We start from the raw sequence: 12,799 nt of genomic DNA on the forward strand, positions 1-12,799 counted from the left end.
CTGGTCCACATAGTTCTTCAGAAGACAGATCTTATGATCTGATGTGATGATTCCTTTGTTTGCTGTCTCGAAGAAGCAGAAGTATGATTTTATCAACGGGCATTTCCTTGAGACAGGAAGCTTCTTCTGAGACCTACATGTCACCAATGAATTTTCCTCAGTGTTGTGGTGGCCTTTTGATTAACTGTGCCCTAGTTAATAATCCCCAAATATACTGGGATCAGGAGCAAACAGGAAAGTATCCGTTTAGATACAAGGTCAAATCAGGGATTAGGAACTACTGTCTTAACTTTCCAATAGGAGCTGATGGGTTGTAATCATATGTACCGTTTTTGTGTGAGGGTTGCTTTTGAACGCATCATGCTAGAAATTTATCATTGTGATCAGAATTTCTTAGTATTAATACTTAGCGGGAAACACAATTCAAGCTAGCAGTGTGGAAGCCACAGCCATTCCCTGCTGCGGATAAAGCAAGACAGTTGTTTTGCTGGTGGCTACAGATTCCGTTTTGCATAATTTGTTTGCGTTTAACGCTTGGGCTCAATCTTCTCGCAGCTTTGTTCAGAGAGCCGGTGATTACTATTAAACCATGATGACTATTAAGCCAGTTTGGTTCTTCCGATCCAGCACAGTACCTTATCCGTCCCAGGCGCTTACTGAATGCCTGCTGACTGGATGGGATTTGAAAAACACTGAGACCTTCAGGTCCGACAGGAAGCTGCCCCAAGAGGCAGAAGGTATGCTGCTGGGAAACAGAGCTGCAATTTTTCCAAGTTCTTCATTGCCAGGTTCTCAGCATATAATCACTGTTGGAAACTACATTGAGCTGATGTTTGGTGGTGGTTTTGTCTTTCCTGTTTTTGTTTTAGGCAAATTGGGTCTGTGACAGAGACCTGATAGAGACCTTTCAGGTGTTTTTCCCTTTAGGGGAATGGGACTCCTTGGGGACCTTTAGTGAATTGCTTTACCTAACAAGGCAGGTTGTGTGTTACTTTGTATCATGCCAGGTTTCAATTTGTTGGTTGGATGGCTGAAGCACAGAGGCTTTGGCCAGCAGGATTCATAAGGAAGCCAGAGCTGCTGAGCAGAAGCCCAAGGTTGGCACCGAGAGTGTGGAGGGTAATCATTCCTGCCAGGCTGGCTGGGGCTGTTTACTCTGCCACCCTAAGGCTGGTGGACGGTGGGCGTGGTGGGTGCGCTTGCCTAGGTACCTGTTTGTAGAACGCTGACACCCCGGGGCAGAGCTAAAACAGCAGTAATCCGAAACCAGTCGAGTTGGTTTTCCTTCTCCGGCTGGGGCAGCTAAAAATCTGCATTCCAGATGAAACCTGCAGGGAAGCGGAAGAAAGCACTTTAAAAAAAAAAAAAAAAGCTTCAAGGGCATTAAATTAACTGCTTTTGAGAGTCCTGGGCTTCCTGAGATGATCCGTTTCTTTCTTTACTTTTCTTTCTTTGCTTCGGGCTCTGTAAGTGGCTGTTGGTCTGTGTGCACTGCTAGTTTTTTGTTTTTTGGGTTTTTTTTTTTGGCCTGGATGGCACAAGCTTCTGGCCGTGACTGAGATGGCAATAGAGAGCCCGTAAGAAGTATTTCGGTCATTTGCTGCTGATTCACTTTTAAATTTCTTCAGCTGCTCCGTGGGGCGGGGGGGGGGGGGGGGGGGGGGGGTTGAAGGCCGTCAGGAGCTGCTTGCCGGCTCAGCACTTTCTGGAGCCTCACTTGCTCACCAATGAGGAAGTTGAAAGTGACCAGGAGAACGGCCGGCACTGGGGCGGAGCTCGCGGCGAAGTCCTGGGCTGGGATGAGTGGGGGCAGGCTGACTTTCCCTACGACAAAAAGCCTTTTGTCCCCGGGAATAAATACGGAAGTCCCAGAGGAGCAGCCTCCCCAGTCCGTGTGTAGTAAGGTGCGCAGCCTCGGCTGCCTCTGGGCATAAAGCTCCGCGGACTTTTTACAGTTGCCCCGGACGCCCCATCACCGCGCAAACCGGAAGGAGGGCTCGGGAGGGACCAGAGCCCGGCCAAGTGTGCTCGCTCCGCGACTGAGTCCCACCGGCGGGTCCTGCTGTTCTCTGTCCTGGAAGTTAAGAACCGGTGGAGTGGAGAAACTGAGAGGGCAGGGGAAGATCGCAGAAGTGAGAATCTGCCGCCCAGGGCACGGCTGGGACATGGAGGACGTGGGTAACGCTCCGAATGGCAGTGATGGCTCGGAACCAGGACAACCCGAAGCCGGACTTGACGTGGCCCAGTCGATCCTGACCAAGTTCTCTATGAAATCCCTGTTTGGGTTTACGAGTAAATTGGAATCTGTGCAGCCTGGAGAGGAAGATGCGGTGCTGAAAGCCTTCCGCAGTTTAGTGGTGGATCCCACGCCTCAGCTGGAGGAGCCCAGCAGTGGCTTGGATCCGCCGGAGGCGGAGGCTCAGGTTCCACCTGACCTCGGAAATGATGGGAAGACTCCGAGGGTGGAGACAGAGACGAGGTTGGAAGGAAGCCGGGGAGAAGCAGAGGCAGGGATTTCTCTGCCTGGTCAAGAGCTGCTTCCACTGGCTGCTTTGAGTGTGTGCAGAGACAATGTCATTTTGGTTCGCGGGACCCTGGTGAACACCACCAGTGATTCTGACTCTGATGATGGAGGCCAGGAGCCAGAAGAGGGAAGCAACATCAATGGCCCAAAGTCCCCTAGTGGTGTTTTATCTGAGCCATCTGAGCAGTCCCAAGAAAAGCCAGGAGATGGGAGGGAAAATACTGCCCCTGGAGAAAGGGGTGATGCAGAGCCCAGTGGAGAAGGTCCTCAAAGGACTCTGCAGGAGATAAACAGCAAATTGGAACCCGAGGATGGTGGCCTTCAGACAGAGCATAGCCCCGGCCAGCGACAAGCTGGAGAAGAAGGTTCCAAAGTTCTACCTGTGGTAACAGACCAGAACTCAAGTGTTGGTGTCACTGAGAACACCTCTCCTAAAAAAGAAGTCCCTGGAGAGAAGTCCTTCCAGCTCCCAGCTTTTTTTAGTGGGCTTCGTGTGCTGAAGAAGGGAGCCCCAGCCGAGGTCGGGGAGACCATCACTGAAATTAAACCAAAGGACGGGGACCTGGCTTTGCTTAAGTTGACCCAGCCTGTCCAGAGGTCCCTAGCACAGGCAGGGCCTCAGGCAGTGAAGATGGGAGAGAAAACAAATGATCCGAAGGCCGCTCCCACTCTCCTGGAGCAGCTCTCTCAGCTGCTCAACATTGACGTCCCCAAAGCCGAATCAAAGGCAGAAGACCCTGAACAGCCCAGGGGGGAGGAGAGGAGTGGCAGCACTCCCCAGGAGAGCCAGAGCGGCCCCGGAGAAGCCCAGACCCAGGGAGGAGAGGTCAAGCCAAAGCCGCCAGAGACTACCTTGGAGGCCTTTAGAGCCCTATTCATCCGTCCCCCCAAAAAGGGGACCACAGCTGACACCTCTGAGCTGGAAGCTCTCAAGCGCAAAATGAGGCATGAGAAGGAGTCCCTAAGAGCTGTGTTTGAGCGGTCGAGGTCAAGGCCAGGAGATGGCCCCTCGGATTCCAAAAGCGTACGTAGCGTTGGGTTTTGGGTTTTGTCGTAAAATGTGATGCTGCTGTATTTCTTTTCAGGTTTCCTATCAAAGAGAATCTCATATACCAATCTTAGTGACCCTCTTCTAGGTGAAAGATGATTATAGTCAAGTTGACCTTGTAAGGAGTATGGAGTTGGACAGAAGCGTTTTCTTTCTTCCTTATCTTTTTCTGGGTTGTTGTAAGAGAGGTATAAGTAAAGGTGTGCAGGTCAGAAAGCGAAACTGTCACTCTGAGTTTAAACATTAATGGGAAATGTGCTTCTAAAAACCAAGCAGCATGAGGAATCAATGCAATCTAGAACTATAGCCCAGATTTCCTCTCCACTTTATTATACCTCTGCGAACACTGTATTTTTCCTTTGAAGGTCTGCCACTTGGCGAATACCTGTTTGTGATGTGATTAAAATGTTCTGTGTTGGTTACAAGGCATCTTGATTGAGCACTGGGTTAGTGTGAGACTTGGGTTTTAATTCTAACTGCCAATTACTGGCTGGGTGACCTTGATCAGCAAAAAGAAGAAAATAACCTTTAATCTTTATTTGGTTGTTGCGAAGATTAAATGAAGTTAGCACGTAGTAACCATCTAATTAGTGAAAGCTGTTACTATTAAAAAAATTATTCAGGTAATTTGTAAGGACTAGCAAGCACTTGTCCAGTGGATCTTAAAATTCATAAGGGCAACAAATAAAATTTCTTGCTTAGTATCAATTTGGCATACAATTATCATTCCCTCATACATCAGTTAAATTTAAAGGTCTTTGGAAAAACTATCTTAGGTTGCAGTTAAAAACTAAATACAACATAGCATTCTCCTAGTTTTAAAAATCAACCCCTGTAAAAATAGCTTGAATGTGAAAACCAGCTCATTCATTTTTGTGTGTGTGGGAAAGAAAAAGAAGAAATGATCGATGTGGACATCTTAGAGAAGTGTATCTTGGCCTACAGGTAATGTTCATAGAAAATGCAAAACAAGTTTTTATATTATAAATAACCCTGGAGTTTGGGATATATTTCTAAACATCCCTATAAATGTACCCGATTATAGTATATTTGTATCTTCAGATCAAAGTGTACTTGTGATTTAAAAATAAAAGTTATATGCTAAAAATCATCTATTGAAGGTTGTGTAATACTTGGCCTTGAGTTATTTCTCTTTCCACCCCAACTGATCACTTTACATTTCTAGAAAAGGATCGTATTGGAGTGAGATGTTTCAGTTACAGTGAATGAGAGCAATGTGCCATTAAAATTAATTTCAGAGTTAGCACAGTCGTTCTCAGGGATTAATTGGCCCTGGCCACGTTTCATTTAACTTACTCTTTTGTTTGCCCACTTTTCCAACAGCCTGACCACAGCCCCACTGAGCAGGACGATAGGACTCCTGGCAGACTCCAAGCTGTCTGGCCGCCCCCAAAGACAAAAGACACAGAAGAGAAAGTGGGATTGAAGTACACTGAAGCAGGTAATGGGAAAAGAAGCCAGGTACCAGGATGCATCTCTTGCTGCAGTCGCTTTTAGTTCTAGCTCAGTAGACTCACAGAATTTAAGTTTTTGTTTCATTATAAAATGTAATGCCGAAGGCTTTTCTTTTTGGTTTTGCTGTTAAAGTGAACCCTTGCACACTTATCGTTAATGAATCTCTTAGAGATGAAAGGTGAACGCCGTGGAATGAGTGAAGGGGGGCACATGTGTAAAGGAGGAGAACCTCGGGGGAACTAATGGAGAAGGTAGATTACAGATTCCTCAGGAAGCAGGTGGTTGGCCCTCACAGAGTGTCGTGTAAGCTGGCAGGGTTGCTGGCAGAGGTAGAGTACGAGACTCCAGAGCTGTAATCTGATGTGTTCTTTGTCTTTGAGTAATGCTTTTGAGCCACAGGAACCTTGTGCAGAGTGAACGTACAGATACCATATCAGTTACTCTTTCACTTTTGTTAGACAAAGCTTTATTTAATGCATGGCCAGTTTCAAAGCAATCTAACTCCCTGGAAACCTTCCCGGGAGCTTTGCTTGAATATATTTAAGTAGAATGGGAATCTAGATATTTTTACTCTTTAAGTGAAGGGTTCATGTGAAATTTAAAAAAAAAGAAAGAATGAGAGGAGGATATATCTTAATTGTATACATGTGCGTCTCTATGTATCTCTGATGAAACCTTTGTCTTCTTCCTGATATTTGAAGATTCCTTAACACAGACTTACGTTTTGCTGGTCGTCTTAGGTATGTCTGTATATTACCAGTCTGTATGGTTATACAGAAACACTTCTTTCAGTTCCTATTGGTTGATGACATAAGTGGATCAAAGTTTGGGTGGTTTAGTAATACACAGGTCTTTTTTGTAAGATGATAACATTACAATCAGCGATTGAGGACACAGCTGAATCTACAGCCTGATTGCTTTAGCCTCCATTTACACAATTGCAAACTTCTGACTACCCCAAGACATCAACTGCTTCATGACACTTCTTTCTGACCGGCTTGAATGACAGAAAGAAAGCTATCACAGCCTTGGTGAAAATGTATGTAGCTGTTGCATTCTTCTCGTCTACATTTGGTTTTTCCAAAATCGGATTGTTTTTTTAACTGCAATACTGTACCACCTACCAAGTTGTCTTTCCTATGATGTGGTACAGTTTGAACAGTGAAAAGTCCTGAAGTTCGCTTTAATGAAAATCCAGAATCCTATAAGTTCTTATTCCTAGTTTATGTTGGGGTGGCCATCTTCTTTGTGACGATGAGCATTTGCTGAGTAGAGAAGGAAGTGGCATAAACAGCTTTTCAATCTACTTCCAGTCATATTTGGGGGCACTTATACTCTACAGAGATTCCTTAGTCTTTGCTTCTGTCCTCTTCCATTTCCAGAAGCTCAGAGGAGTGCTATCATTACCTTGCAGTGTAATTACACTCAAAGTCAGTAGCTGTCCCAGTCTCTCTCTTTTTTTTTTGTAATGAAATGCGTGTTCTCCAAGCTGTCCAAGGTCTCGGATGAGATGGGGAAAAAAGGAGGGAGGAATTGATGAATAATGACAGTTCTCTTGGGTGCGTTCTGATGGCACAATGACAGCTTGCAACAGAGAGAAGGCTGGCTGTTGTCTGGAGAAGGCACCTAGGTCCCCAGCCAGTTCCCATGGGTGGCAGTACTGTGTCTTACTTACCGTGCTCCCGGCCAGGTCTGGTGCTCATTTTCTTGAGAGTCTTGTAGCACTAATCACTGCTGATACACTCTGGAGGTTATCAAAGAAGATACTCCATGCCTGTAGGAAACTTTTTTTTACCCCATTACTCAGCCAACATATGGTTGTCTTGCCATTTACTGCTAATCTTTAGGAAGTTAACGTTTTTCTTGTGATTTTCTTGAGCTCTGTTGTTGAGAAATCTGGAGTCTTATAAGCATTTGGTTTATAACTTAACATATTTTGTGGTATTTCCATTGGTCTCCCTGCCCTTAGGGAAGTAGATTAAAATTGCCACTCTGTAGGGAGCACAGAGACAGAAAAATTCGTTCCAGAATATTTCAAGGTGTTTGAAGTCTTATGCTTTTACGTCGTCAGTGCTCTTAATTTTTCCTGGCATGTATAATTCATTAAATTAGTGAAAGGGGAGAGCGTGACTATTTATATTTCAAGTGTGCTATTGGAGTTCTCTGCTGTTGACATCGAAGCCCAGTCCTTGGCAGGGCTGGCAAAGAGATGGTGATTTTCATCATGAGTCTCTCACTGTCCTTGTGTTGCCCTCGGCTGCTTTGGATGTGCCACTGCTTGTGTTTCCCTCTATTCAGAGTTTATCGTTCGATGATCTTTTTCTGAGGGCCTAGGAGATCACCTAATACTGTAAACTCACTTTTGTTCAAGGATAAAAAAGAAAGAGCTGACCTAAGGGAAGCTGTCCCTTTAAACTATGGCTTCTGGAGTCCTCTTTGCCATGTGAGGGTAGCTGACCACTGATGCTGGTGCCCACTGCCTAGGATGCACTCTCCTGCCACTGCCAAAGTTATCAGCAGCGTCGATAGCTGCTGACGCTGCAGCTAACTCCCCTGGCAGCTAAAGCCTTCAGCTTCCACTAGAGCCTCTGCTGCCATTCTGATGACAGTGTGTCCGCCATTAAGGGCACTTCCACTGCCATTCTGTGAGCTCTTGGAGCCTCGGTGATGCGCCAGTTGAGAGGCACTAGGGCTCACTAGAGCTGTCACTCAAGGGACTTGCACAGGTGCTGGAGTTGACTTCTAGCATGCAGGGAGGGTCCCCTGTGTTCAGTCACACTGCACTTGAATTGCTCTGCTCAAATGAGAAAGAATTACCTTCTCCCAAGTCCTGTGCTGTGCTTTCACACCTTATTATCAATGCAATTCTGCTTTGTGTTTCGGATGCCTCACAGCTATTACGAGTGAAAAGAGCATTTCCCTCTATTCCTTGGAATTGGGCTGGGGACAATCTGAGTGACAGACTCCTTGTTCTGTTGTCTTTCCTCCTCTAGATACAGGAGCTTGCTCTCCAAACAAGCTTGGGGAAATAGTCTTGCTTTTCTAGGAAGAATCTTTTAGTGGGCTCCATGCGTCCTTTTTTTTTTTTTTTTTTTTTTTTTGCGGTATGCGGGCCCCTCACTGTTGTGGCCTCTCCCGTTGCGGACCACAGGCTCACGGGCCCAGCCGCTCCGCGGCATGTGGGATCTTCCCGGACCGAGGCACGAACCTGCGTCCCCTGCATCGGCAGGCGGACTCTTAACCACTGTGCCACCAGGGAAGCCCCTCCTTGCCTCCTTAAATGGTTAATCAACTCAGCTGAGTCCCTGCCACTTTCTTGTGCTGCAGACCAGAAACATCTGGATGGAGTAAACTTGATTACCTTGTGAAGCCCGGGGCTAAGTAAAACCCAATCACAGCCAAGTGAAAAGGTGTGCTATGAAAGTACAAGGGAATCTAAAAGAAAAATATGTCCACCTTTAAATTTAATGCTGCAAAAGCAGTTTATCTCATGAGAAACAGAACCAGTGATCTGTTCGTCCTCTAACATGCTGTCTTGTACGTGGTGAGGTCACATAAGTGTTAGTAACATGCCCAAAGTCTTTAAAAAAAGGACTGGAAATTATAAAGATCTAGGTATCATAGAATAATCATAGAGGTAACATGGGGTTAAACTTTTATCTCAAACTTGAATAAAAGAATTTTCTAAACCATATTAGGTCACTTTTTTCTTTTTGCTTTGTGAAGAATAAATGCACTTAGCCATATTTATTTTTTCTTTGGATAATTATACTATCACCATATCAGCCAGGGTCCTGTCAGGGATCAGGTGAGGATGATTTGATTGAGAGTTTGTGTGGACAGGGTTTGGGAAAAGCAATGAGAGATGAAGCAGCTCTCTGGGGTTAGTAATCATGGGAGGTGTTTACAGCCCTAGACCTGGAGGGGCAGGGCGAGGAGAAGCTGCTGGAAAACCCAGAATGTCAGAGGGAGGCCGAGTGTTGTGGAGGGGGCTGCCGGACAGGAGCGATGGCCTTCACTGGAGGGATGCATCCGATACACGGTGACCTGGCGGCCGGAGGGAATTGTGGGCATAAATGCCCTGACTTCCTTCTCCGGCTCTCTGGTCTCCTGCCATCTCTGCCCTTCAGCAAATCCAAAGAGAAGTCAGAGGATCAGGATCCACTTTAGGCCAGACAACAGAGCCCAGAAAAGAACCCAGAAAGGGGGAGAGTGGATCTAGGAGGCAAATAGAAGATACTCAGCACAGTTTCACCTGGAGTCAGTTGGCAGTGTAAGAAGGTTCTAAAGCCCATCAGTCTGTACGAAGAATTGGCACCTGACCACACAGGGGTCTGATACAAGGGCACAAAGAAAAACTCCTGCTTTGGATCCCGTGGGAGGGTTATGTTTTCTACAGCAGTCAGTTCATAGAATATATAATGGCTATCATCGAGAGCATTGCTCTTTGCACACCTACTTCACCTTAGTGTAAAGGCTCTGTTTACTGATCTCAGAAAATCTTCCATATGCTTTCAACGTTTCCCAATGTTACAAAATAAAATAAATTTGGAAATATCCAGAAATATCACGGAGCAAAACAAACTCTCTATAATGTGTTTCATAGAGAGATCATTGCCACCATGTTGAATTATGATAGGCCTATGTGAATTTAATACTTAAAATTAAAAAAAAATTTTTTTTAAATTAACTAATTTATTTTTGGCGCGTTGGGTCTTCGTTGCTGGGCGTGGGCTTTCTCTAGTTGCAGCGAGCGGGGGCTACTCTTCATTGGGTGTGCGGGCTTCTCATTGGCGGTGACTTCTCATTGCGGAGCACGGGCTCTAGGCGTGTGGGCTTCAGTAGTTGTGGCATGTGGGCTCAGTAGTTGTGGCTCATGGGCTCTAGAGCGCAGGCTCAGTAGTTGTAGTCGCTCCGTGGCATGTGGGATCTTCCCGGACCGGGGCTCGAACCCATGTCCCCTGCATTGGCAGGCGGATTCTTAACCACCGCGCCACCAGGGAAGTCCCATACTTAAAATTTTTATCACACTGTACAGACTGCTTTTTACACTTGAAAATGTGACTATCTTTGATTTTTACTACATTTAAACAATAATTATATTTATAGAGATTTCATGTTTTTCAAGTTATTATGTGTAATAATGAAAACAACAATGCTATAAATATTTTTGTTCATAGGTGTTTTCCTTTAATTAGAACACATTCCTTGTGGAATTGCTATATATAAGTGTATATGCCGTTTTCAGGTTTTTGGTGCATATTGATTGCCGAACTTAATTTTTTTTTTTTTTTTTGTGGTACGGGGGCCTCTCACTGTTGTGGCCTCTCCTGTTGCAGAGCATAGGCTCCGGACGCGCAGGCTCAGCGGCCATGGCTCACGGGCCCAGCAGCTCCGCGGCATGTGGGATCTTCCCGGACCGGGGCACAGACCCGTGTCCCCTGCATCGGCAGGCGGCCTCTCAACCACTGCGCCACCAGGGAAGCCCCAAACTTAATTTTTTATCTAAAGTTATTCAGTATGAAATCAGTACTCTTAAAACATTAAAAATGCTTTTCCCTCTTATCATTTGCTTTTTATTTTACTTGTATTTTCTGGTATAGAGGTTTTAAATATTTATACAGTCAAATCTACCTTCATTTTATTGTATAACTTTTCTTTTAGCTTGAGAGGACCTCCCCTACTCAAAGATCAGCTCTGTTTAAATTTCTGAAGTGATTTCTTTCCACCTCTTCCTTCCTTGTCTTCTTGTTTTCCATTTCATGTTGAAAACTTACTTCGGTGCCTAGCCCGAGGAAGAGAGCTAAGACAGCTTCTGTTTTTCTAAGTAGTTAATTGTACAGCAGGCTTCTGAAGTAATTATTCCTCTCCATGATAAGTTTAGCACTGTCTTGGGCTTTCTGTTCTCTTTTTGTATTTTGTACCAGTATCTTAATTATTGCAGCATTATAATGCATCTCAGAATCTGTTCAAGTTCTCAAGCATACTTTTAAAAATATTTTTTTAGCTTTCCTCTTATTTATTCTTCCAGAAAGCCTTAGCCTACTTGGTCAAGTTTCAGAAGGATTGCTTTGGGACTTTTATTGGAACTGCATTAATTTAGAAATTAATGTGAAGGTGGGAATGAGATCTTTAAAATGCTTAGTATTTCTACGCAGGAACATATCTTATAAAACTATTCAAGTTTTCTTTTCTGACTTAATAAACTAGATACATAGATGTGTAGATATAGATATATATCTTGTATTTTTTCTAAATGTATTCCCAGGCATGTTATTTTTTAAAAAGATACATGATATGAAATTGTATCTTGTGATTTATTTTTCATAAAAGTCAAGTGCATTCCTTAGAATCTAGTGACTCATGCATGCTAGATGCTCTGTAGATTTCCCTCCTGAGGTCCGGGCTAGACTGAGTGAAGGGCACTTTTGGACCAACTGATCTCAGGGGTCCGTCCCTCAGTTTTACTCTGGTTCGTGGTTCTTAGTGTTCTCAGGCTCTTTAAAAAACCTAATGATGATAGAAAGCTGTGGAAGAAGACCCTGCAGTTAATTTTGCATCTGCGGTATTTCAGACCCTCCCCCCACCCCATAACCATTTGTGGACACATCCCCCCATCTCCTGCCACCTCCCCGGGTGTAGATGAAGAACCTTTGCTGCAAATGCTCAACCTAGAGCTGGGCTTCCTTTCCTCTTCGTCTCCTATTTTGTGTTACGACGAATGGCCTGAAACATCTCCTTATTTATTAGGATATTTAAAAAATATACCATCATGATGTGTGCCTGAGCATCCTGAGAGGAGATGAAGCTAATGTTTGTGAGATTAAAATGGCATCATTTGGGAAACTGGCAGTGACTTAATTACCCATGGGGGAAAAAAAAGGAGAAAAAGGACGAAGAAGGAAAGCTCTCACGTTTTCCGAAACAAAATGAACTTTCAGCATGCATCTGGAAAAGCCCTTCTCAGCACTGGCTGCACCTCAGAGCTGGGCTGGGGGCTGGCACATGGGCCACCCTACTTAGGGCGAGCGCTGCGGCTTTGGTAGTAAAGAGAACCTAGGTTGAGGCATCATGGTTACTGTGAACAGGCAAGCTGTCACTGTGTGTGGCATCTCTTGGGGATAACTCACACCGCCTTGAAACTTGGAGTAGCTCAGGGACATCCCTAGTTAGAGTATTTTAGGTAACCCATCCCTCAACTTAATAAAGATCCGCCTACTTTCTGGTTTGTGTCTAATTTAGGTTCCCTTGGTTATAAAGTGACAGAGCTGTGTGCCACCCTCCCTGGTGAGTCAGACATTCTTGCCTCACCAGCCAGGGAGAGCTATAAATATCTTGGCATATTTTATTGGCCTACAGTACCTTTAAAAAACGTATTCATTCACAGCTAACAGGCTGCATTAGCCATGAATGGACTTGCCTTTAAGGTCATATGTCTAGACAGATTATCCTAAGTGTCTTCTTTCACAGTCTAGGCTATAGGTTTATTCATTGTATATTTCACAGGACTTTGTGGTATGTTGCCATCACTTGCATGGAGTTATGATGATGGCCCAGAAATTGGAAGCTGTACAGATTAAAGACCAGGAAAACCTTGCGTCTTATAGCTGTAGAAAGAGGTCATACTGGGAAACCAGAGGCGACATGAGTGTGTCAGGCTTCTACTTACTGTATATGTGGGAGCTGTGAGGAGGGAGATTGGCTTCCCCAACACAAATGGGAACTAAGGCTTGATATTACGCAGAGGGAAT

The 12,799-nt window shown here is 44.8% G+C and overlaps 1 protein-coding gene across 1 annotated transcript in view; it reads left to right on the plus strand.

Annotated features, from left to right (window-relative positions):
* Positions 1 to 12,799, plus strand: part of FMN1 (formin 1) — a 400,563-nt gene that overhangs the window by 99,496 nt on the left and 288,268 nt on the right. The window contains exon 3 of the mRNA XM_060003541.1: positions 4,917 to 5,034. Coding sequence (XP_059859524.1) covers positions 4,917 to 5,034 — 118 coding nt within the window. The remainder of the gene's footprint in view (positions 1 to 4,916; positions 5,035 to 12,799) is intronic.

This window comes from Delphinus delphis, chromosome 2, assembly GCF_949987515.2.
Source record: "Delphinus delphis chromosome 2, mDelDel1.2, whole genome shotgun sequence".
Lineage (NCBI taxonomy): Eukaryota > Metazoa > Chordata > Mammalia > Artiodactyla > Delphinidae > Delphinus > Delphinus delphis.